The 26,398-nt window shown below is 54.9% G+C and overlaps 1 protein-coding gene across 1 annotated transcript in view; it reads right to left on the bottom strand.

Moving 5' to 3' along the window:
* Positions 1-19,802: 19,802 nt before the first annotated feature.
* The window catches only part of LOC309684473 (electroneutral sodium bicarbonate exchanger 1-like), a gene marked incomplete at both ends in the record, with an annotated part of 79,253 nt that continues 72,657 nt past the window's right edge, over positions 19,803-26,398 (bottom strand). Inside the window, 7 exons of the mRNA XM_082500377.1 lie at positions 19,803-19,985; positions 20,086-20,259; positions 21,523-21,591; positions 23,041-23,292; positions 23,889-24,050; positions 24,404-24,517; positions 25,220-25,363. Of these exons, the coding sequence (XP_082356503.1) occupies positions 19,803-19,985; positions 20,086-20,259; positions 21,523-21,591; positions 23,041-23,292; positions 23,889-24,050; positions 24,404-24,517; positions 25,220-25,363 (1,098 nt within the window). The remainder of the gene's footprint in view (positions 19,986-20,085; positions 20,260-21,522; positions 21,592-23,040; positions 23,293-23,888; positions 24,051-24,403; positions 24,518-25,219; positions 25,364-26,398) is intronic.

The raw sequence follows: 26,398 nt of genomic DNA on the forward strand, positions 1-26,398 counted from the left end.
CCCGTCCAGTGCAACTACTACACCCAGCTTGCCTGTGTGCCCGACGCCTCACTTAGAGTGTCAGAGCTGCACACCTGCTACGTCAGCGGTTGGGGCGCCACCACTGCAAGATGTGAGTTCCCCAAAAGTGCTGGTGTCCTGAGTGCAAGCTCGGCACACTGGGGAGAGGGGTTGGGCTTCCCGAGAGCAGAGGCGAAAGCCGGAGTGAGGCTGCGGGGACATATGCCTCCAGGGAGAATGGGCTGACCCACCGCCCAAAGCCAGACAGAGGGGAAACACGGGCACAGTGCCTTCAGGACGCAAAGCCAAGCCCTAGGGAAGGGGTTCACCCAGCCAGGGGGGGAGCTGCTGGGGCTTCATTGCTTTCTGTGCTCACAGCTGCAGGGTCAACGGATGTCCTGCAGGAGGCCAAGGTCCAGCTCATTGATGTCAACCTCTGCAACAGCAGCGGGTGGTACAGAGGGGCCATCCACAGCCACAACCTGTGTGCTGGCTATCCGCAGGGTGGCATCGACACCTGCCAGGTAGGACGTGCTGCAAGTCAAGCCCTGGCAGCACCGGCAGCCCTCTTGCAACGCCCAAACATCGCCCGGCGCGTGCTTGGCCTGGCAAGTCACCCTGCCACCGCTGGGTCTCCACTGCTGCTGGGGCTCACCTCCCCTTCCCCAGCTGCAGGTCCTTGCCCAGTGCCCACCTTGTCCCAGAGCCCGGGGACGCTGCCCAGAAAGCCCATCCTGTACTCCCGGCAGCCCATAGGTCCAGATCCCAAAGCATCCCCCTTCCACACAGCCGAGAGCACTGTGCAGAGATGAGAGAGCGCCCAACCTTACAGGCCCTCCACCCCCTCCCAGATGAGGCTCTGTAGGCTCCAGCACCGGAGCAGAGCCGTTGTGTGCAGTGAGCAGAGCTCTGGCAGGTGCTGGGAGAGAGAAGGAGCCGACCAGAGCGCTGACAGCGGCCACCCAACACCACCTCAACCCTCTCTCCTCCCCTGCAGGGTGACAGCGGTGGTCCTCTGGTGTGCAAAGACAACAACGCGGACTACTTCTGGCTTGTTGGGGTGACCAGCTGGGGGAGAGGCTGTGCCAGAGCCAAACGGCCCGGAGTCTACACCTCCACCCAGCACTTCTACAACTGGATCCTGGTCCAGATGGGACTGCGCCCAGCAGTAAGGGGTACTCCAACAGCACGGGCTTGGAGTCATTTTCTCACCACCTCAACCCCTTATCAGAGGCCAAGGCCAACACCAACACCACCGGGCACGATTAGCTCCTGCCCATTTCCACTCCAGAAGCTGGTGGAATTCTTTAGTCGGCTGCAGGAGCTGCTGCAGGTCCTGTGGGGGAAAAAGGCTTGAGCAGCGTGACGAAGAGGCTCCAGAGCAGGCCGCCCTGTTCCACGACCATTTCCTTCCGGGGCAATGCCTGCTGAGCCAAAGGCAGCCTCAGTGCCAAGGCCTGCTCTGTCCTGCCCGCGCTCCTCTGAGCGCAGAAGGGCTGATGTTGACTCGGTTGTAGAAATAAAGTTCCTGATTTTCACAGCTGAGCGTGCTTGAGTCCAATTCAGTCTCCGGTGCAAGGCAAGGACTTGCGTGCCCGGCGCCTGCCGACGAGGCTGCAGGCAGACAGCAGGGCACGAAGGGAAAGAGTGACTCCGAAGGGCTGAAACGGTGCCTGGTCAGAGAGGAGGGTGCTCAGAGCCACCATGGGGTGGAGAAGACTGGCACATCGAGGATAGGAAAGAGTGATGTGACCTGCAGACAACTTTGGGGGTATGCATTAAGGCACACAGCTGGAGATTAGGGCCCAGTGTAAGCCGTAGCTAATTGAACAGACGGTGTGAAACTCCTGAGCGTGACCAGAGAAATTGCTGACCACAGCAAAGAGTGAGAAGCCAACAGGGCTCTCAGTCCCAGAAGGAAGAGCCGGATTTCAGGGGTAGTTAACGGGGAATTGGTCCCCCCTTGTCTCCATTTTCCCTGCTTGAACATCCCCCTCATCTTCCTTGTCTCCTCCCTTTCTCCTCCCTTGTCTCTCCTCCCAAACCAGGGACCCACCCCAGGTCACTTCCTCCCTCTCCTCCCAGGTTTGCTCCATCGCTGAAGAGATGGGGTGTTTCAGGTGCTGGTAGCTCGGTCGCCTGGGACTGCCTCGGTCCCCGCCACTGCCTGCATGCATGTGGGCCACCCCCACGTACTGGGTCCATTAATTTGGACAGGTATGCCACTGGTTTCCTTTGTCCGCCCCGTCCCTCCATTAGGACTCCATGCGCTATCCCTTCTTCCATGTTCACAAGAAGGTGAAATGGTTTTGGTTTCTTTTTTTTTTCTAGGGAGGGGAGGGCTAAACCCAGGGCTATTATTAGCTTCTGCTTCAGTTTTTGTAATGGCTCCTGTTTGTCTTCTGTCCACTGTATTGGACCTTCTTTTACTAGTTTGTCATACAGAAATTTTACTAATTGAGTGTATCCCTCAACCCATAGTCTACAGTACCCTAGTAACCCTAAAATCTTCCTTATTTCTCTTTTTGTTCTTGGGACACTTAAAGCTGTAATCCCAGAAATTCGTTCTGGATTGATTTCTCTCTTTCCTCCACTAATTAAATGCTCTAAATACCTTACTTCCTTTTGTACAAACTGCAGTTTTGCCTTTGACACTCTTAATCCTTGTTCTCCTAAAAAATTCAGCAAACGTATCGATGTCTCTTTCTGACTTTCTGCTCTTTCTCTCCCGATACCAACAGATCATTTACATATTGCAAGATTCGTACTCCGGGTTCTGCCTGGAACTCCCCTAAAATTTTCTCTAGCGTCTGTCCAAATAGATTTGGGGATTCTGTGAACCCTTGAGGCAGGGAGGTCCAGCGGAGTTACTGCTTCCTCCCGGTGTCCGGATCTTCCCATTCAAAGGCAAATAAGTTTCGACTCTCCTCTGCTAATGGACAGGCCCAAAAGGCATCTTTAAGGTCTATTACACTAAACCATTTATGATTATGCGATATTTTACTCACAGAATCACAGAATCATAGAATTATCAGAGTTGGAAGGGACCTCTAGAGATCATCTAGTCCAACTCTCCTGCTAGAGCAGGATTGCCCAGAGCACATGACTCAGGACTGCATCCAGGCGGGTCTTGAAAATCTCCAGGGAAGGGGACTCCACAACCTCCCTGGGCAGCCTGTGCCAGTGCTCTGACACCCTCACCGTAAAGAACTGTTTCCGTGTATTTGAACGGAACTTCCTGTGTTCTAACTTGTGCCCATACTCAGGAGGGTATATGGGTTCGAAACCACAGGCTGCCGAGTCTGTACTCGTTTATTGACTTCTCGTAGGTCTGCGACTAATCTCTATCTCCCCTCAGCCATCCTGACGGGTAGAATTGGACTATCATAAGGTGACATCCAGGGTTCCAACAATCCATCCTTCAACAATGAATCGATTGCTGGTTTTAGACCTTTCCTCCCCTCATAAGATACGGGATATTGTTTTATCCTTACTGGCCGGTCCTCTTTAACTTCTCTTTTCGCGCGGGTTCATTTACTTGTGCTGTTTTCTTCTCCTGGCAACGCCAGCAGCAGAGCGGTCGGAGGAGAAGGGTGAGTGCCAGGCTGGTGGTGCGGAGGGGCGTGAGTGTGATGTGCGCGGTGGCCCCGGAGGGCACTGAGAAGGGTCGGTTGGTCTGGCTGTGCGGGAGGATGTTCTGCCTGCGGCGACCACCCGAGCAAGCGCAGCCTTGGGGAAGCGTCTGGTTGAGCGTTTGTTGGTGTGCTGGAGAAGAGCTGGGCAGGTGTCCCAAAGGGCAGCGTTTGGTGGGACCCCCTTCAGCCCAAAACTTTGTGGGACCTTTTTGAAGCCACCCTGGTGAGGCCTCTGCTCCTTCCACCCAAGTACGTTTCACACCATGGAGTGGTCATTTCTGACTGCATCCGCAGCAGGACCTGGGGCCGGTGGCTGTAGCTTCAACTGTGGAGCTGTAGAGACCTGGCAAGGATGGAGGAGAAGGAATGAGGCTCCTGGTGAAGGGAGGGAAGTGAGGAGGTGCAGTGTCCAAGCTGGCGTTGAGGACTGGCTGGGCAGGAGAGGACATGTTGGTGTAGGAGCCATGGAGCAGCCCATGGCCAGAAGCAGAGGGTGGACACGGGGAGCGTGGGCTCAATGTGAGAGGGAGCACAACCTCGGCACAGCGGGTTTAACTAGAGGGCTGGGAGCGAGAGCGGCGTCCAGCCTGGGCAGGGGAGCTGGGTCTGCTCCTCTTCCACCTGAGAAATGGTGGTTTGCAGGTAGCATCTGGTTGCACTTGCTGGAATGCAGAGCAGGAGAGAGTTGTGTCTACTGCCAGGGGAAGTTTCTGATGGATTTGAGACATGGAAGAGTTGACGAGGCTTTGGGTTGGGTTGACTTGGGTTGGAGTGCTGGCACGCACCACTTGCTGCTTTCCCCCCTGTCCCCAGCCCAGGTCTTGGGGAACATCTTCCTCAGCCTTGGCTTTCTCTTCTCTTGGACCTGGAAAAGTGAAACGGTGATGGAAATCAGAGCCAAACCAGACATGGTGCTCGGTTCTCGCCAATCCCCTACTTTCTGCGCAGGGGACCGATGGTGGTCACAGCACGGTTTCAGCTTTGCGGGGTTTTGGCTGCTCTGAAAGGCCGTTGGGGCCGGTTTTCCCCTACAAAGGCAGGACACAGGCAGAAACATGGCATTGGGGAGGAACTGGGGGTACCTGGGTGCCCCTGTCCACCTCCCAGCCCCGTCGTGCTGGGTCGGGGCTGCAGCTCACCCCAATGCACCCTCGGGTGCCCCCGTGCTCTGTGAGGCGGGGTTTCAGGGCCTGAAGGGTTGTCCCCGTGTCCCTGCCAGGATCACGCTGGTTTCACACTGCTCTGCGTCGGGCTGGGGGTGGTGGGGAAGGGTCTGGCACACTGGGGCTGTCACTGACCCTCGTTATCTCTCCCACCATAGAGCTCCAGCATTGCTGGCTCATGTTGAGCTTATCATCAGTCAGCACCCCCAGGTCCTTCTCCCCAGGGCTGCTCTCCATCCATTCTCCGCCCAGCCTGGATTTGTGCTTGGGATTGCCCTGACCCATGTGCAGGACCTTGCACTGGGCCTCATTGAACTTCATGAGGTTGGCATGGGCCCACCTCTCCAGCCTGTCATTAGTAGAAGGCCAGGCCTGCAGCACCCCGGTTATCAGCCCGGCTCGGGTGGAAGGGGATGCTCCTGCATGGGGGGGTTGCCCTGCGTTGAGGGGCGGAATGCCACCGAGGGAAGGTCTTGCCGAAGTGGGGGCCACGCTCAATCTCCTTCTCCCCCATCCTTCCCCATAGCGCACCAGCAGAAGGTCCCGATGGCAGCGAGCGGATGGTCATCATCACGGGGCCGCCTGAGGCTCAGTTCAGGGTGTGCTGGGTGGGGGCTGTGGGGGTGGGGGGGGCACTAAGGGAGAAGATGAGAGCGTCCCTGTGGTCACCACTGTGCTGCCAGCCTGGCTTGGCCTCCCTCAGCGTCAGGGCAGCTCTTTGCTGGGTACCGTGGTTTTGATGCTGCTGGACGTGGGATCATTGGGGTCATTGTCAGCTTTGGGGATGGAGGGGCACAGCGGGCGCTGCCTGATGGTTTTCCTTCCCGTCCGTCTCCTCCCCAGGCCCAGGGGTGAATATTTGGGAAGCTGAAAGAGGATAACTTTTTTAACCCAGAAGAAGTGAAGCTTGAAGCCCACATCAAGAAGCCCACATCAAGAAGCTTCTTCTCAGTGAGGGTGACAGACCACTGGAACAGGCTGCCCAGGGAGTTTGTGGAGTCTCCTTCTCTGGAGACATTCAAAACTCGCCTGGACGCCTTCCTGTGCAACCTCATCTAGGTGTTCCTGCTCCGACAGGGGGATTGGACTAGATGATCTTTTGAGGTCCCTTCCAATCCCTAGCATACTGTGATACTGTGATACTGTGATACTGTGATCAAGGTGCCTTCCTTTGCCACCAGCCGCGTGATAGGCAAAGGTGGCAAGACAGTAGGTGTGTGTGTGTGTGTGTGTGTGTGTGCATGGGTGCCCCCCGACTCTTTGCCCCGGGGACGCAGAGTTGCCCATCACCCATCACCCCTGCCCACCCCAGGGGGACAAATCCCGGGTGCTCAGTGCTTTCAGCAATGTCTTGACCCTCAGCCCCCATGTCCTGGTGGTGGTTCTCGTTGGTCCCAAGGAAGGGGGAGACACACAGGGTGCCTGGTGCCGTGGTGACATTATCAGCAGAGGATTTTGGCTCTTCCACAACCAAACCCTCTTGTGGTTCACTCCAGGTGAATGGAGCAAAACTTAACCAGTGCGGAAGTCCATGTGCCACGAGACCAAACGCCAGACGAGAACGAGGAGGTCATTATTAAAATCATTGGGCAGTTCTTTGCCAGTCAGGTACCGTTTGGCCGTGGCTTTACCTGATATTCCCCGGCTGCTTTCGTCCACCGAAGAAAGGCGTGGGGTGGCTGAGCCCAGCACCACCCGAGCGACCTGCCGCTCTTCTTTTGGGAGGTCCCTGTGCCCCCAAGAGGCACTGAAGGTGTTTCGGTAGCTCCCCCCGTCTGTGCGAGCGCTGAAATTGAAGATTGGCTCCATTGAGCTAAAAATGGGTGTTTTGGATGCCGTGCAGAGCAGCATCCAGGGTATGAATGGACTCCCTGGTGCCATCAACGCCACCCACATCCCACCTGGGTGCATCTACCATAACATTGGCTCCTGTCCACTCAAGCAGGATCGCAGCCCCCTAAAAAAATTCAGGTGCTCTCAAGGAGCGATGGAGGAAGCACAAGTTAAAAAAAAACAAAAAACAAAAAACAAAAACCCACCCCAATAACACCCCCAGAATTAATTACGGCTTGTCCAGAGTGAAAAGTTGGGAGCGGTGAGATGCTCGGGGGTGGGTGGTGGGGGGAGAAGCGGTGCCCTTCTCTTGCCCCCACCTCTTGCTTTTCCCCTCTCCTCCCCAAGACTGCACAGCGCAAGATGAGGGAAATGCTCCAGCAGGTGAAGCAGCAGGAGCAGAAACACGCTCCGGGAGCCCCGGCCTCGCAGCACAGCAAGGGAGGCTCCCGCCGTGCCGCCCAGCACCGCCCGATGAATGTAACCCCACCGCCAGACATCCCCCCCTCCCAAATCCTCCTCCTCCACCCCCAGGGTGCTCAGGGGAGCAAATCAAAGACCCCCCCAAACACACAGCCCCCCATTCCCCGCGGCGCTGCGAGGATGCACAGCCGAGGGGTACGGGGAGGGCTCTCTCCATCCCACAGCCTCCCCCTTCCTCCTCCCTCACCTCCCGACGCTCTCCCTTTAGTTGGACTAACACAGGCAGAGAGAGAGTTTTTATTATTCTTTTTTTTTTAATTGTTTTATTTTTTATTTCCTAAAAGCCACCCGTTTTTCAACCCAGGCATGGCCAGAGGAGCTCACCCAGCGTTGAGGGGGGGAGGTTGGGCTGCGGCGCACAGCGCAGCGGCTCATCAGGTTTTAGAATTAATTTAATGATAACAAAACTAACGGCGATTTTTAAGTTTTTTAAGGATTTTGTTTATTTATTTATTTATTTATTTATTTCATTTCAGAGGGGGTGGGGGTGGGAGGGGGATGTTCGTTTTTTAGCACAAGCCGGCTTTTCTAGAGGTTAAAGGAAAGGCCCTGCTTGGATATAAATGCTTTAGGGAAAGATCCCGGTTGCAAAGAGAGAAGGGGGGAAGAGCCAGATTTCCAACAGGTTGTCAGCCCAGGGCTTGGGGGAAAAAAAAAACACACTAGCAAAATTATTATTATTTTTTTAATTTCAAAAGTAACACACACACAACACCCAACCCCAAATGACACACACACATCCACACACAAAAACTACCTCAGGTTTTCATACCTCAGCACATTGCGCTTCTGTTTCCCTTTTAGAGATTTTCTATGCCTTGTAAAACTGATAGCTGGAGCATTATTTTTGTTTATTTTCTTAATAAAAAAAAAAAAAAAAAGAGTTGGAAAACATGCTCTCTACTGAGTGCGAGGCGGGAGAAGGAAAGCAATCCCACGGGTGCCAGAGCTCTTCCATAGTCTCCTTCTGCTGGCTGAGAGCCAGGGGCTGTTCCTTCGGAGAAAGCTTGAGAGATGTTTAAAAAGAGAAAAAGAAAAAAAAAACAAAAGAAAAAAAAGGGGGGGGGAGGAAAAGGGGGGAAAGAAGAAGAAAGGGAAAAAGAAAGAAACCCCCCAAATATAAAAAAAAGAAAGGTAGAAAGGAAAAAAAAAACTAACCAAACCAAGCAAGGAAAGTGGTGAAAGCCATCGGGCAAGAGGAGGGACGAGAGAGAGCCAGGGGGTGAGGTGGCAGTGCCAGCGCTGGCCCTGGGGGCTGTGACACCACACTGCAGTGTTCTGTGAAAAAAACCAACCAAAACCCACCCAACGACAACAACATCAAAAAACAAAGAGAAATCTCTCCAGCTCACAAGAGCCTGAGCTCGCTCTCTGTTGCTCTCTTTCCAGTGACTCGGGCGGGGGGGGGGGGGTCATAGCCGAGCTGAGAGTGGGGGGGTGGTGGTGGTGGGAGTTTGCCCCATGGCTGTGATGGGGGGAGAAGGGGTTGGTGGGGAGTGGGGGATGTGGTGTGGTTTTTTTTTGGGGTGGTGGTGGTTTTTTGCGTGTTCCTTTACCCAGTGGCTCGGGGAGTGTGACGAAACGGGAAAAAGGGCTTCACTGAGAGGTTCAAATTAACAATTTCTTTGGACTTCACTCACGGGCCCAATATGTCACTATTGCAAGTTCTGTGTGTGCGATGGCGATTACACTATTGCGGTTTAAAAGCAATTAGCGGGATCCACTATTGCGAGCTACAAATGCCCCCGACAAGTAGCAACACAAACCACAAGGGCGCTAGATATTAATACCATAAAAGAGTGCACCAGTCACAAACTCAATCGCATGCCCTATACCGTACGGATGTTTCTTAGTCACTTACCCTCTCTCTCTCAGGTGAGGTCGCTCCATCCCTGGGAAGTTACCCTGTACAGCGTCCTGGATGGGGGGGCGGATCTCCTAGGGGCCAGCTGTATCCTTAGAGGATTCCCCATTTGTCTCCCCAGACCCTGCGGTTTATATTTCCTGACTCGGTGAGGGTGCAGGATTATGCCCGAGTGGATTACACTGTCTGGGATATTTCCCTCTGGTGGGGCGATAGCGAAGTCTCTGTTGCCAATTTGTGATGTCCGGCGCTCAACGTCACGGGCAGAGTGGTGGGATGGGACTCGGGGCATTTTGTTTGTTAAGGGCCATTTGGTTTTGGTTGTTCTGTGCCATCTGGAGATAAGCCCGGGCTGAGCTGTTTTGCAGCTCCCCCCAAGTTCTCTCTGCACAGCCAAGGCACGGCGGAGATGGAGCTGAGTGGGATGGCAGCTCCCTGCCTCTCACCTCTTGTGCTCTGAAACCGGCTTGGCTGGCTGCTCCCACACAGTGTGTTACTGGCTTGCCCAGCAGGTAAAGAACCCAGATTTGGGACGCCACTGGGGTGTCTGTAAGGAGTCCTGGGTGGCCCTTATGGGGTCCTGGGGGGGACTCTTGCAGGCCAGAGGGAGTCTGGGGCAGCCCTTCAAGGATCTGGGGGTCCCCTCTGGTGCCTCTGGGGAGGGTTTTGTGGCTGGAGAGGGCCGAGCTGGTTTCAAGAGGTGCTTCCTCCCTTTCTCCAGCCCACCCAGCTCCCCCGACACCCCCACCCCCCCAGGTTGGTGGGTGCCAGCAGTGCCAGCCTGTCCCACTGGGTCGGGCACTGAGGGGGGCACAGCCCCAGCCGCGGGATGGGAGGAGGAACCACAGCACCAGGGATAGAGACCAACATTTTATTTCTTTAACATTTCCCATGGGGGGCACCGCAGGGTTGCGCGGCTGCACCGAAGCTGCTGCCAGGAGGGACTCCAATGTCCCCCCCGCGGCTCACCTGGCTCCGCTCGTGATGCTTTTGATGGGGCTCAGCGCGGTCTCTTCTGTGCTACGGACCAAGCGGCTCCAGGTAGGCGACTGCTGCACCGCACTGTGCCACAGCGTGGGGAGGGGTGGGGGGATGCGGCGCGGGGCTGGGAGCTGCTCCCACTCACCCAGCTCCCGGGGTCCTGCAGAGGGACTGGAAGAAGCCAAAGCAAGGGATGACGGACGCGAGAGCCTGCCCGCAGGAGCAGAGCGGTGAGTGGCCCTGGCACCGAGCACCATGCAAACAGCCCACACCCCACGGCAGCCCTGAGCCGGGGGCTGCTGGCTGCTCACTCCTTCCCCTCCCTCAGCAGCTTCCCGGCTAGTGGATGAAGGATCAGAGCTCAAGTCGACGCAGGAGAAGCAGGGAGTGTGGGGGAGACCCCCAGTTCCTGTGCCCTTCCTGCCTGTGCTGGGCAGCCCTGCCCGCCTGCTGAGGAGGGGGTGCTGCCCGCGAGCCCCGACGGAGGAGACGGGGTGCAGCAGGTCTCTTCTCTCTCCTCCTCTGCAGGGCAACCGAGGAGGCAGCAACGGGCCCCGCAGGACCCACTGGGCTCCCTGCCAACCATATACCATCTGAGCAGTGATGCCTCTCTCTACCCCCTGTCCCCCCCAAGCCCCCACGTCCCCCTGCCCTCCTCTGCCGCCTATAGGTCCTATCAGTGGGGACAGCTCCTTCTGGTCCAGGGAACCCCCCGGGCTCCTGGGCCCCTCAAGGGCCACCGCAAGAGCCCCTGCAGCCTGTGCTCGCTGGCCAACTCGGAGGACTGCAGCAGCCTGTTGAGGAGCAGCTCCTCTTCCCAGAGCTCCCTCTACCACTTCCTGGAGCCCTGGCCCAGTGCAGCAACAGAGCCAGTGGTGCTCACACACTCAGGACAACCCCGCTCTCCCATGGCTGCTGGTGGGGCAGTGGGGAAACCGGGGCCAATCCTCGGCCAAGAGCCTCCACAGGAGCTGCCAGCAGGGACCGAGAAAGAGCGGGTTCCCAGGTAGGGGACGGAACTGAGTGTGGAAGCATACGCTGTGGGGCTCTGAGCTGCTGCGTGGTGCCAGGTCTATCCAACGTCAGGCAGTACGTTCCCAGGAGATGTCACTGCTAACAACTCTTCCGTCGTAGCCTGCCTGAAGAAACAGCCCCACGGAGCTAATAGTCTGCTGAGCAGCAAGGGAGCAGAGTCGCTGACTCTCAACCAAGGACTGAAATACAGCAACCCACTCTATTGCCTTCCCCCTTCGCCCGCTGCCTCCCACAGTTTGGAAGAAAAGAACCAGGGAGCTCCAAAGGAGGGGACCCCTCCCCCACTCCCCCAAATCTGCTCAACACCCCCAAACCTCCCCAAAGACACGGGACTCCTCCCACACATCTCCACTCCCCACACCGACAACCCTCCCCCTCCCCCAACGCTCCAAAAAGCGGCATTCCTTAGGGCAGACTCCTTAAACTGACTCCACAGCTACGGCTCCCCGTCGGCTCTGGGGGAGAAAAGGCGGCCCCGGGGCTCTCCGTGGGCTTTAAGGGGGTCCCAGGGCTGCCCACGGGCTCCCAGCAATGCCCGTGCCCACCACCCACCCCCGCTTCAGGGGGCCCAGCGCTGACACCCCCCGACCCATCTCGGGGGTACCTGGGGGGGCTCGGCCGTGGGCTGGAGGCGGGCGAAGGGGGCACGGCCGGGCTGACCTGCCGGGGGGGGCTGAGAGCGGAGCCCAGAGCGGAGCCAAGCGCCCGGCCAGGCCGGCCCCGGGCACCCTGCGCTGCGGCCGGGGCTGCCGCCACCTGCGGGGAGCGAGCGGGGGGTGAGGGGGGGCAGCGGGGGACGGGGGAGCCTGAATCGGCCCTGTTCCCCCCGGGGACCCCCCACTCGGCTCTGCCCCCTCCAAACAAGTCTAGACCGCCCCCCGAGCCCCCCAACCCGGTCCTGCCACCCCACAAACCCCCCCAACTGGCCCCGGAGACCTCCGCACCGCTCCTGCAGCTGCTGCCGCCGCCACGCCACGCCACGCCACGCCACGCCACGCCACCCCTACCCCTACCCCTACCCCTACCCCTACCCCCACCCCCACCCCCACCCCCCTCGTCCCCGGTCCCCCCATCTCTCCCGGTACCGAACGCCGCAGCTCCCGACCACCGCCGCACAACGGAAACGTTCTCCTTCGCGTCCGCCCAACCGCGCATGCGCTGAGGGGCAGATCCGGGCCACGCCCCCCAACGTCGCCGCGGCAACGGCGGACGAGAGGGGCGGGGCCGCGCCGAGGAGGACGAGGCCCCCTCAGCCCCGCACCACCGCTTCTTTCCGCCCCGGGCACTGCGAGGCCGAAACCAGCGCAGCCCTCCCCCAAAATGCGCCGGGACCCCCCTAAACCAGCCCAATCCTCCGCAAAATGAGCCGGGACTCCCTGAAATCAGCTCAGCCCTCACCAAAATGAGCCCCACATCCGCCTGCAGAGCTCCGCCAGCCCCCCCGACGGACATCACGGGGGTGGGGGGAAAGAAAACAACCAGAAAGGTACTGAAAATTACGTGGAGACGGTGCTTAGAGATCCTTCTGAGAGGCAAAACCCGGCCTTTGTTCTCATTTTTGAACACGGGGTTTCGCAGTGCTTCGCGGGCAGTGGTTATCCAGGGGCATCAGCTATCCCGGGAAGCGAAAGTTCCCATCCCACGTGGAAAAAATCCACTCGCATGAATAACTTAGACAGAACCAGCCCACAAAAGGACAAGAGGCACCTTTGGTCACCCTTTGCTTGAAGCTTCGCAAAAACTGTATACTCAGATTGGCCCTGTCCTGCAGTTTCTTTCCCAGAGTTTTGCCCCAAACCCACGCTTCTAGCCCCGCTCCCCAAGCCCTCCCTCGGGGCCCACCGCCTTTCCCCAGCCCAGCCTGTCCTTAAAGCTTTTCTTTCCACACACAGCCCTTTCCACTCACCTCCCTCCGGGGCCTCCTCTCTCACAGACACCTCACAGCCCTGCAAACCTCCTCTCCTTCGCCTCTCCCGCTCACGAAAACCCATTCCCCCCTCACAAACACCCATTCCCCTCACTCCCCCCTCACACGCTCACTCCCACACCCCCAACCCTTCCCCCCACCATTCTCCCCTCCCCCCTCGACCCACCTCTTCTCTTCTCTTCTCTTCTCTTCTCTTCTCTTCTCTTCTCTTCTCTTCTCTTCTCTTCTCTTCTCTTCTCTTCTCTTCTCTTCTCTTCTCTTCTCCTTTTTTCTTCTCCTACCCCTCTCTCTGCCCATGGGCAGCCCTGGGACCCCCTTAAAGCCCACGGAGACCCCCGGGGCCCCCTTGTCTCCCCCAGAGCCCACGGGGAGCTGTAGCTGTGGAGTCAGCTTAAGGAGTCTGCACTAAGGAATGCTGCTTTTTGGAGCGTTGGGGGAGGGGGAGGGTTGGCGGTGTGGGGAGTGGAGGTGTGTGGGTCCCTTCTGCCAAAGTGCAGTGAGAACCACGTTCACTGAACCCCCATTCTACATGGACAGGGTCAGTTGGATGTATAGGACCAAGTTGTTGGAATAACCTCAGCTCTTTTATTAGCAATTCCAAGGCATTGGTATGTTGGTCAGTCCATTCCCAGGATTTTCCCTTCCTGAGCAAATTATCAAGGGGCGAGCAATGATGGAAAAGCCAGGGGAGTGTTTACGCCAACAGCTTAAAGTTCCTAGAACTTGCTGTAACTCCTTCACACTGGGTGGATTCTGCCCCTGTTCTGTTTTTTTTAGGGTATCTTGAGGGTCCGAAGCAGCTCCTTTAATCCACCAGAGCCCCCGGAATTGCACTTCCTGCGCCGGTCCTTGACACTTGGTGGGGAACGGCCCCAGTTTCAGATCTGACCTTGGGGGATGAAACCAGGCTTGGGTCTAGTGGGAGGTGTCCCTGCCCATGGCAGGGGGGTGGAACTCGATGATCTTCAAGGTCCCTTCCAGCCCAAACCGTTCCGTGAGTCTATGATGGTGTCTGTCCAGCTGATGAGCTCCCACCCGAGTTTCACTCAGCGGAAAGCAGCAGCCGGTGCTTGGGTACCCAAAGGCTTTTACATTTTTCCTCTTTTTTGTATCTTAACTTTTTCAACTCAAACCAAAGGTGTTGGAAAGGGCGGCCCCATGGGCAGAGAAATCATTCCTCCCTGCGAGATGGGCTGTGGCACCACGGGGCCATCTCACCTGAAAGGAGGAAACCCACAGGTCACTCCTTTTGGTCCAAAGAGTGGAAAAAAATAGAAAAGAGAACCACCACCACCACCCACCCCCTACCCCCCCCCACCCCCCACCCCCCCCAACCACCAAACCAGCCCCTCGCTGAAGGCGTAAGGTGGGAAATACTGCAACAACTGTATTTTTTGCAACAGCCCCACTTAAAAAATGCTGTAATGATTCATAACGACCCATCCGACTAAAACCAGGAGTAGCGGTGACCTACCCGTCAGCTTTTAGCATCCTGCTAACCAGCTTAAAGGCACCGGTGAGGAGAAGAGTTCAGCCACAACCAGCTCGAAGGAGGAAAAGAGGATCTTGCTTTTAGGGGAACGGCTGTCTTCGCAGAAGGTAAGTGCCCCCGCGGCTCGACCGCCCCTTCAAACCTCGATTTCTCTGGCTCAGTTTTCTCTGTAACTGCTCCCACAGCACCGCGGATCCTGCAGCTTTCCCTAAATCGTAATAAAACCTTCCCTAAATCCGGCAGCAGGTTTCTGACGTCTCCAACACCACCGAGCACGCCGCTGGTCCCCCGGGATTTCCAGGCTCTGACCCCTGGCTTGGCTCAGGTGCCCTCTTTTTTCACTCAATTCCTCAAGTTTTAGGTAAAAGGGCACTGGGGATGCGCCTGCCTGACCCCACAGACCTGTGCCAGAGGGGGGGTTGAAAGAAATGAATAAAAAAAATACTATATGAAAGATAACTAGAATCTCTTTGGATTTAATGTAATGCTAATTAACTATTGCAGATGGGCAAAAATATACCCCCAAGAATGTAGGGAGGAAGAAATGCTCAATTTCTGTTGTGCGCCAGCCCCTCCCTCCCCCCAGTCCCCTTTCTGAGCTCCCTGAGCACCCCACGGTCTGGCAGAGGGGACACGTGTGACACTGCTGTCCCCTCCCTCCTGCAGCACAGAGCTCATTGCAATTACTTGCACAGAGAAACAACCAAAATTATATAAAAAAAAAAATTAAAAAATTTAAAACCCCAAATTAAAGTAAACAACAAAATTTAAACCCCCAAATAACCCAAATTAAAAAAAAAAAACAAACACAAAATTTAAAAACCAAAACATAGTTAAGTCATTAAATTTTTCAAACCCCAGACCCGCTAATTTCAGCCCTTTCCCCAGTCAGCTGGTTCCCCACCCCCAGGCAAATGGGCTTTCCCCCAAAAATCAGTGCTGCCCACTCCCCCGTCCCCTCCAGCCCCCCCCCAAAAAGCTTCGCAGCCCCCTCCGCCTCCTCCCCGCCCTCCCAAAGACAAGGCAGCGGCACAGTGAGACAAACGAGAGGTTTATTCCATTATTTTTCCCATAACGTTCAATGGGCAACAAGAGAAAAAGGGCCGACAGTCCCGGCTCCGGCGGGGGGAACCCCTCAGTCCACAGTGACGCTCCACCGACGGGACCCACGTGACAGCAACAGGGATTTGTGTCATTTGTGTTCCACAGAATGAACCCAAAATAAATTAAAAAAACCCAATGAAACAAAAAAACTAAAACCAAACACAAAACCACACAAAGATTCAAAGTGATAACTAACACAGATTCGCTTGGGGGATTCCCCCACCCCCAGTTTTATTTACAACACGGAGCCTTTCCAAACTAGGTCATCTCTTACAATAAAAAAAAAATATATTTCAGCATCTGCGCAACAAAAAGAATTGCTGTATTTCGACATGTAGTGCACTGGGGGGGGAGGGGGGGGAGGAGGGGGAATTAAAATAATTAAAAAAAAAAAACACCCTTTTTTATTACCTTTTTACATTACCACCCCCCACCCCGCTTAAGGATCTCTATTATGCGCATCATTTTAGGAAACTTCTTTTGAGGGGCCCCCGGGGGACGTGAGGAGCTGTTTGAAGGCACCGAAGCGCACAGCAGCCCCCGTCCCGCCTCGCTGGGAAGGGGCTTTGCTGCCAACTAAAGCATTGCGGGTCACTGCAGGGATATCTCTTTTGATTCCTAAAGCGACTCCAGCAGCAGCTTTGAGAGGGATTTTTCCTCCCGACTCCTCCCCGTAAAATTCTCCTCTGCACAGGGAAATATTAAATCCTCCCAAAATACGGAACCGGCTGTGGGATCACGGGGCACGAAGGGGGGGACAGGCGCAGCACTGTGTCCCACAGTCAGCCCGGGGGGTTACAGCCGCCTTTTAGGTGGCTCAGAGTCACGTTGTTAACCAAGACCTCAGCTTTCATTTAATTAAATACATAAATACATAAATAAATAAAAGATCTTACCCTGTAAGCAGCAAAAACCCCCGAGCTTCGAATGCAGAAGAGGGCCGCGCCGGGGAAATCTGCTTTGCTTTTTAAATAAGGAATTTTGGAGGCAGCCGCCAAGGTTTTGTGGCCCCTGGGGAGGGGGGAGATGTAGAGCCGGACTCAGCCCGCTCTGCCCCAAAACCGTCCGCGTTTTCCCTCCAGGGTGATTTTCTTCCTTTCTGTCTCTGCCGGAGTGATGCCCGGCACGTGCTGAAAACCATCCCAGGCTCTGGCCCCGGTCCCGGCCAGGAGGGAGTGAAGCTCAGCCCCGCTCCCTCCTTTTACAGGGAGGAAAACAAAATGGAAGAAAAAAACCAAATTGTCCTATATTCGAAGTGTATAATTCCGTTTTAGAAGTGTATAATTCCATTTTAAGGGCAGGGCAGCAACAGGGCTGGTACCACAGCCCCACAGCCACAGTGGGTCACCAGCGTAACGATTAAATTAAAGTTTCTTTTGGGAAGGGGGGAGAGACGGGGACTCTCCTGCTCTGGGACCTTTCCCCTCCGGGGAGGCAGAGCCGGAGCAGCGAGCACGGTCCTGCCCGGCGGGCAGCGTGGAGGGGACGCGCACGGGCATCCCGGAGGAACAGCAGCAAGGAAACCCGGTGCTGCACCTTTCCCTTCCTCCGAGCCTTTTTCTTTTCCTCTTTTTAAGGGCTCAACCAGTTTCTTCCCCCTCCGACCGTCACCGTGGGGCACTGGCACCAGCCGCTTTGCAAAACCCCATCCCGTAAAAGCCGCCTGATTTTGGCCCTGTTTGGGGATGCGCCGCTTCCATCCTTACAGAGCAAACTGATAGATGATTTGTTTTTCTCCCCCCTCCCCATTTAGCAAGAAGCACCAACGTGCCGTTGTCGCTTTGGGTCGGTTTGCTGCAGAAAAAGGCTCCCGCAGGGGACGGGATAAGCCGATGGCAGGAGGGTCCCTGCACCCATCCCACCGCTGCTGGTGGAGGGCAGCAAGGGGACCTTTTCTTCGGGGTTGTCCTCTCCTCCCGGGCTCCGCGGCCCCACACCGCAGCCCAACGACCCCCCCGAGACGGGAAGAGAGCACGAGAACCATCTCTGCTCAACAGCTTCTTCCTGCAAAGGGGCAGGAAAAAGGAGGAGGAAAAGGCACCTTCCCACTTGCCTCCGGGCTCATCCCACCCTGGAGAGAGACGCGGCTTTGTGAGGAGAGGGGAGGAGGAAAAAACACCACAGAGAGAGAGCCAGGGAGGGAAAAGGAAGGAAAGCGGAGGGACAGCGGAGGGGCCGCCCGGGGACACAGAGCCCCAGGTCTCGCCTGGCCGCTCCCGCCACCACCCGGCGGATTGGAGGGGTTTGATCTGAAGCGCTGCCTTATATTAATTTAACAGCCGGGGGAGGAGAAGGCGCCGTTTCTGCCTTTTGCAGCTGCCAGGCTGACGGCAGAGCCGAAGGAAGAAAAATAATTATAATAAAAACAAACAAACAAACAAACAAAAATTCCGAAAAAACTCCAATGTAAAACTGGAGCGCAGGGAGCAAATGCTTTTCCTTCGCCTCGGCCCAACCGCTCGGGCACTCCGCGCTGCCCCGCCACAGAGGGCATCCCTCTCCTGCCAGGGAGAGACAGGAGGGTGAACTGAAGGCAGGACCCCAAACCAGACCCGAGAACCTGGTCGCGATGAAGAAGAAAGTGGAGAATGCGTCACATACAACAGAAACATTCAGAGTTTATTTTGGGGGAACAAAAAAAAAAAGAGAAACAGAAGAGGAGGAGTGAGATATTAAAAAAATAGCACTGAACGATGAAGCGGCAGCAGTCCCTCTACCGCTACAAAACGGCAACAACCCACACACGAACACGCGAGGCGGAACACCACCGAACTCCCACTGACTGTCATGTGCACCTCAGTTTGCTGCTCTGGAGAGAGGGAATGCCTGAAGCACACCAAGGACAGCTGAAACCATCGCCGTGGCTTAAAGGGGAATCCGCCAACTGGAAAACAAAATAAAAGCGGTTTCTGCCCATGTCTGCGTGGGCACATCCCCGAGTCACATTCTCACGCCTCTCCTTCAAAGTCAAGATTCCTACACATGAAAACTGGAGTCGGGGGGGAGGGAGGAGAGAGAAAAGGAGGGAGAGCGTCATCAGTGGGGCTGTTGCCCCGCTCGTGGGACCGCGCCGGCAGAGAGGAGCTGGTTCGTGTGCCGCAGCCCTCGCCGCTTGCGCGGCATTGCCAGCAAAAAAATACAAAAAGCCGTAGGCACGTGCCACCGCTCGCAAAGGAGCACGGCCACGTTCCCACGCGATCCTTTACCTCTTTCCTCCCCAAATTCAGACTGTTTCCGTGCTCATAGTGAGAGCCTTCCACACGGGTGTTTTTGATATCTCATCCGAGATATTAATCTCCGAAGGATCAGTCCTGCAATAAATATTTGAGACAGCAATCTGTGACTGTGGGAACTGACGCCACCCAGCGCATCAGCACCAGCAAGAGGAACGGGGGGGAGGAGAACCAAAGCTGCGCATAAGCACAGCGGGTTGGGCGGGAGGAGGAGGTTTGGAAGGCGAGCCGGAGAGCCGCAGAGCTACAGCTCTGTGCAAAGGCTCTGCACAGAATCCCAGACTGGTCAGGGCTGGAAGGGCCCTCTGGAGCTCCCCCAGTCCCACGCCTGTCAGAGCAGGGGCACCTACAGCAGTGGCACAGGACACCTCCAGGCGGGTTTGGAATGGCTCCCGAGTGGGAGACTCCCCCACCTCTCTGGGCAGCTGTGCCAGCGCTCTGCCGCCCGCCCTGCCCATAAATTTGCTCTTCCCACCAAGCTGAGTGCATGGCGCTGGGATGCTCAGCAAAGATAAACGTGGAGAAAATTCTGCCAACCCCCTTCAGGCTAATCTTGCCGGGGGTCCTGCTGCTTGGTGGGGCTTTACCTGTCGCTGCTTGGCTTTGGGATATCCGCGCTGCTGGTCTTGCCCAGCTGCAGCCGAACGGAGTTTGCAGCAGCAGCTTCCATCATCTCCTGGGACTCCTGACATAAAAAGGGACAAATCAAAGTTGTCTGTCTATGATCGAAGTGGAGATAAACTAAACACCCAGCAAAGCCCACGTGCTGCCCTCTCCTTCTGACCTTCTGTTAGCGCAGCCGGGGAAAGACCTTTCACTCCAAACATTTTGGGGGGGGTCAAAACCACCCTTATGAGCAAATCTTTCCATCATAATGATAATGTTTATTATAAATGGCACCTTTAAAAATTATACCGCTATTCAAGTGTTAAGCTCACTGCTAATTTAAAAACAAGGTTATGATGCGGGATCCAGGCTGTCAGGATCTATTTCTATTGAGTTCGGATCTTCCCCCAACATTTCAAGAGAAGCTCTGACAGAAAGAGGCAATCTCAGAGCCCGAGGGAGACATCCAGCCCCGAGCACCCAGCAAGCATCACCTCTTCTTCTTTGGCTTCATTTTTGGCATCGGACAACTTCTTCCTGCTTTCTGGCATAAGGTCATCCAAAAAGCTGAGCTCCCGCTTTGAGAAGCAGAAGTCCATCACTTTCCGGACAAACACGAGAGCCAAAACCTTCACAAAATAAGAAGGAAGAGGGGGTGAGGTCTGAGATGATGCTACGTCTCACTCCGACGCTGCAAACGTCCCGCTGCTGAGCAGCACCGGCTCTTACCATCATGGGAAAGATGATGGCAGCACGGGACACCTTGATGGCCCAGAGCAGGACGAGGCAGATGAGCTGGATCAAGGTGAAGAAATGCACCTTCCGCAAGGGAACGTGCCGCAGGTAGATGAAATCCGGCTGGTGTTTTGCCGGCATCCAAAAGAGCTTCAAGCGGTCAAAGAACTGCAAAATAAAAGCGGAAAAGTTACCCCTTGGGGCTGCGGAAAGTTTCCGGCCCTGTTGGGACATGGAAGGAGTTTTCAGGATCTCGCGTGCAGTGAGAAATCCTGGATCCCACTTTGTTCCTCCTGGGAGCAGCACCCGTTTTCCCTTTGCTCCATCTATAAACCAGTGTGTCCATGAGAGCTGCCCACCAAATTGCAATTATTCCACATCCTTCTATTATAGAATCACAGAAGGGTTTAGGTTGGAAGGGACCTCGAAGACCAGCCAGTCCCACCCCCTGCCCTGGGCAGGGACACCTCCCACCAGCCCAGGTTGCTCCAAGCCCCGTCCAACCTGGCCTTGAACACCTCCAGGGATGGGGCAGCCACAGATTCTCAGGGCAACCTGCGCTGGTGCCTCACCACCCTCAGAGTGAAAAATTTCTCCCTGATATCTCATCTCAATCTGCCCTCTGTCAGTGTCAAACCATACACCCTCGTCCCATCGCTCCCCTCCCTCATCCAGAGTCCCTCCCCAACTCTCCTGGAGCCCCTTTAGGCACTGGACTCCCCGGAGCCTTCTCTTCTCCAGGCTGAACACCCCCAACTCTCCCAGCCTGTCCTCCCAGCAGAGGGGCTCCAGCCCTCCCAGCATCTCCGGGGCCTCCTCTGGCCCCGCTCCACCAGGTCCATGGCTCTCCTGTGCTGCGGCCCCCGAGCTGGAGGCAGCACTGCAGGGGGTCTCCCCAGAGCAGAGCACAGCAGAGGGCACAATCCCCCCTCGCCCTGCCGGCCACACTGCTGATGCAGCCCAGGATGTGGTCGGCCTTCTGGGCTGCGATCGTGCATTGCCGGCTCACGGTGAGCTTCTCATCAGTCCGCACCCCCAGGTCCTCCTCAGATCATCTCACCCCCCCTCCCTGTTCTTCTATAAAAATATATTTTTAATATATTCTATTCTTCTGTTTGTTATTTGGCATTTCTCAGCCCACTGAATCCCCCAGCGAGGATTCCCACCGGCAGTAGAAATCGCCTTCGCTTTGCACTGAATTCCCCCATTTTCACCACACCAAACACTGCCCTGTCCCAAACCGTGACGCAGAGTGCGCTGAACTTGCCTGGTCCTCCCACCCTACGTACCTCCTGTGCCCCCACCAATCTTTTCCTTATACAAAATACTTTCACTGCCTGCTTTTGGGGAGGTTTTCTCCCACCCCACTGCTTTTTTCCTGCTTCTCTGGAGATGACACAGCAGGGAGCTGCACGCTGTAAGAGTCCGTACCTGAATCCCTCTGAGCGATGACACGCCCATGTAGAGAAAGACACCGTAAAGCACAGGCATGGGTATAAACTGGGAAATTAAAAAAAAAAAGAATGCAATAATTTATTTTTTAATTGCTTTTTCAGTATTAGTGCTTTCTTCTAGAGGCACTGCCTAAAATTGCCTAAAACTTTCCAGTTTCCACAGGGTTGGAGATGTGTCACCTCTTAACCCGTAGAGGTTTTGTGCGTGCGAGTGAGTGAGTGAATGCTCTGCTTTAGGCTGAGCTTCTGAGTTACGTTTCATTAGAATAATCCTATTTTCCTGAAAGGTTGGAGGAAAATAGACCATTTCACCCATGCTACTGTACACCACGTTCTGTGACGGCAGAAGAACATTTCTACACATTCTTGCGGCAACACCCAAAAGCGAAGTGCCTCCTTTTAGCCTAGAGCTGAGGTGACTTTGTGGGAGTGTCCTGGTTTGAGAGACACAGGACTAATTTCTCTTCTAATGCTTGGGAAAATCTTCGCTTTTTTAGAAGACTCCAGTGTCTGAATTTGTGAAAATATTTACTTTACAGCCAGCTGTGGTGTGTGGGTCTCAAGGTCTCAGTGTTTTCGAGCTAGCCAGGTGCAGGGATGAGGAGGAGCGAGACCCGGGCACTTGACCCAAGCTGGCCAACAGGATTATTTCATACCATCAACATCACACTCATTATAAATTAGAAAGTTTGCTGCGAAGTTCTCTCTCTCCCTTGATGGCTGCCATCCTGAGAACTTCGTGCCCTGGTGCCGGAGCCCTGAGGCCTTCCCTTCCTCCTGAAGCCGTAGCACTCGCAGTGTCCGACATTTGCTGTCCACTGCTGGGAGTGCACAGCTTCCTACTGATAGAATTGGCTGAGTATAATCTTTGCATATTCTGTATTGGTGTCGGGATCAATATCAGTTCTTTAGTGCTGTTAATGTTAATTATCTAATCTTATTCTATTAAATCTGTTTATACTTCAGCTCTCGGGTTTTCTTGTTTTTCCCAATTTCCCTTTCCCAGGTGGGGAGGGGTCATCGGGTGATAGAATGATTGTCTAAATGACAACAAATTGTTATGGGTCTCTCAAACCGTAACAGGGAGGAACACACAAGGAAGCCCACGGGGATGATTTTGGTGTGTTTAGCTACTGGGAAAGGCTGTTGGGAGGCATTTGGGGGAGCAAATTGCATCCCATAAGGTGCTGCCTGCTTGAAAGAGAGCAGTGTACTGGTCTGAATCCGCTTCATCGGAACCCATAAACACAGGTGGGCCTGAGAGACACCTGGGAATTAAAGCAGTTGTCCTGCTCGCTTGTCTCGAGGACACCAAACTGGGGTGTGAAGGGCTGGAAAGGGTAACTGAGGCTGCTTCCCACCGTGGGCCAAGCCTCAAGGTTTGGGATTGCCTCCTCCTCTGCTCCACACCTACTCAGGCCTGGATGGAGGGGATGTTTTTTGTATAACCTCCAAAAAGTTCACGCTTGTTGGGCGTTTTGCATTTTCCTCTTACCTTTAACACCGAAGTGAAGAAGACAGAGCAGCCCATGAGCACAAAGATCATCAAGCCGGTGACTCTCTGCTCTCGTATCCCCAGAAACTTGGGTTGTTCTCCTGGAGCTGAGCAGCCAGACTCCACTTTGAGGCTATTGACGTGGGTGATGGACAGGACAGTCGCAGCCACAAACCAGGGCAGCCCCATCACGGAGCACACCCCGAGCATCACGGCCACCATGAAAAGGTCCAGGTGGTACCCGCATCCTTTCTGTGGGCAGCAAAACAAGGAACAGAGCATCCCACAGCACAAGAGCGAGGACAACGTCGCGACTCAGACTCAAACCCTACTTGGGCGCAAGTCACCCTCTTGAAAATTTAAGAGAAGAATTGGCAAAAATAAGGATGGATCCGGTCTTTGCGCAAGCACCTTGCATGAAAATCTGGCAGGAGTTCAGACCAAGTGGATTTGGGAGGTTTGTGCAATAGCTACTTCTCAAACAAACACACAAACAAACAGACTATTTTCATTCATAAAGAAATTTCTACTGCTTGTAAGCAAGATGTGACCCTGAGTTATCCCTGGCAGTGCGTCAAAACAGTTCGTTCCCCCAGCTCCTGCTGGCGTTTTGAAACAAAAATACGCTTCTATAGTGCTCGAAAATTAATTTGCTCCTCCAAAAGATTGCTCATCTGAACTGCCCTCGTTTGCTCCCTGTGACATCACTAATCCAGCAGAGCATCCTGCCACACAGCCTGACATTGTCCCAAACCAACGCCTTCACAAAGCACTTGGCATAGGAGCTTCTCCCCACACCTGCAGCCCAGAGTGGGGTGGGGATGGGGTCAGCTCTTGCAGCCCCTTACCTTCAGCTTGTGCTCCTTCCTGTTGACAATGACAGCCGTGATCTGCTGGTCCATGAATATCAAGATGGTGCAGAGCAGAGCTGGGATGGGCGCGGCCAACACCGTCCACCAAGGGTTGGGCCCTATGGGGTTGACCAACCACCCGCGGTCGTCTCTGGTAGGCTGCAACAAAGCCAAAACACACATCAGGATCAACTCCCAGCCCAGCCACTTCACTGGCTTTGATTTTCCTCTCCATCGCTGTGCCGCCTCATCTCCTGGCCCTGCCTTCATGTCACCCTCTCCTACGGGGTTCAGCAGTGCCAGCGTCCTCATCGCAAGCACCTATACATACTTCTGTAGGTATCAAGTTTTGGGGCTGGCGTCTTCTTTCCAGAAGGAAACGATGCATTCGGAGGTGGAAGAGGAGATGGTAACACCACCAGCATCCCCAGACTCAGCCCTGTCCTGTCCCAGCATCACCCTGTGGCATCCCCAAGGGCCGAAAGCGGCTCCACACCAAAACACCCCATTACCTTGAACATGTGGGGGACGTGGAGCTTCGGCGACGGGATCCCAACCAGGAAGTCAATGAGCACCATGATGACGATGGTGAGGAAGACACCAAAGTCACTTACTGTGGACCGTACCTGGAGCAAGAAAGCAGAGCTGAAAGGGACAGCACAAACGGGGCCATACCGTGAGATGGAAAAGTTAAAGACATCAACAGCATTAAGGCTGGTTAACAAATTCCCACCACTCTGAGAAGATGCAGCCAAATCCCTCGGTTAGATACTGTTGCTGTGTTTGTACCTGCGAGATCTGGTGTCAGGCAATAAAAAAAGTTTAATTAGGTGGAAAAGGGTGGTTTAAATTCAAACTTAAAAAAAAAGCCAATAAATATTAAAAAATAACGGAACAGACGTCTGCCACTACAGCTGCACTCACAGCTACAACGGGAATAAGGCACTGAGGCATCATTTGCTCCTCAAAAGGAAGAAACGGTGTCTTTTGTGTCTTTTTCTATGGCAGTTCCTCATTTGAATCAACTTTCCCCTTGGGCACACCAGGTGAAAAACACCACAAATGAAAATACAACAAACAACCAACTTTGGAAGACCGATTTCCCACTGCCTGGGGAAAATACCACTCCGGGGCAGGTCGCGAGGCAGGTGGGAAACGCTACGATCGTTTTGCACTCCTGGAAATGAGTGAGGGACATCCAAGTTTGGCCTTCAAGGTCCAATATTTCCCAGTTTGACCAAGCGGTGGCAAACACTGCTTAGTGCTCCGGGAAAGCCATTTTGGGAAATGAGTGTGGAGACTGCTGCTGGCCACCGTCTTCTACCTACTCTGGTCGGGAAGTAGCGGCTGGTTTTAAACTTCTTCAATAAGCCCGACAGGACAAAGGTGGAGAAGAAGAGGATGCAGCACCAGAAGAGGACATCGGGCGTGTAGGGGCCATCGTGTCCACAGGCAGGTCCACGAAACTCTCCATGCAAATACCGACATTCCTGGGGAAACAGAGCATCAGGACACAAAGGTAGTGCACATGCGTCAAGGAAACCTCGGATAACTTGGGGGTTTGGAGGATCTTGCTCCAAGATCTGTGACCTCGGGACTGCTGCAGCTAGCGGAGATTTATATTTAACGATCAACAGCAGCTGAATAAGTGACACATGGAACTACACAGACAGCAGAGAGAGGAGATGTGATGGGACACCGTACCACAGACCTATGGCACATCCTCCGCTTGAACGGCAGGTAACCGTGGCTGAAGACACCAGAGGGGAAGGAAACACTGGGAACTCTTGGGGAGAGCGAAAGAGGGAACGGGGAAGGAGGGCTAAGACAACAGCGACAGGAAAGGAGAAGAGACAAATTGTCCCTTCCCAGGGGCGGGTTCACAGGACACGGCCAAGGGGGGTGAAGATGTCCATAAGAGCGTCCCACCCTGTGCCTGAGCTCTGCTTCCAGCAACAACGGCCCAAGGGGCTGCTCAGACATGCAAGTTTATGCACGTACCTTCAGACAGCGCTGAGTAAGAAAGCAAGGCCTGGAGTTACTAGGAACCAATTAAGGAAGCTAATTACAGCCTTCAAGCATGAACTTAAGTCCTCCAACTTCTCCAATAACCAAAGCACCCACTGAACCTTGCTCCCAGACAGAACCGCTGTCCTGAGGATAACAGTTATTGCCCACCATGTCGGGGATGAGGTGGAGAGGTGGACTCTCCTTCCCAGGCCCAAGGAGGTTAAACACACTGAAGTAATGACTTTTCAGAGCAGCACTGGCACAAGTTGAAGCCCACCATCACCTGAAGGGCTCTGAGCTTTGCACCAGGCCAGTGCCCCTGGACCCCGCGGCCGCAGCACGAGGAAGCAGTGACTCGGGGCACTTACAGTCACCGTGAGGTTCTCCCAGGTGATGCCAGACACATTGATCTTGTTGCTCTCCCAGAACTGCAGGGTTTCATTGCTGGGATGGGTCGGTGCCTCACACTTACAGCTGGGAGGAGAGAAGCCAAGACG

Source organism: Vanellus vanellus (genome assembly GCF_965231255.1).
Source record: "Vanellus vanellus genome assembly, contig: HAP1_SCAFFOLD_97, whole genome shotgun sequence".
NCBI classification, from domain to species: Eukaryota; Metazoa; Chordata; class Aves; order Charadriiformes; family Charadriidae; genus Vanellus; species Vanellus vanellus.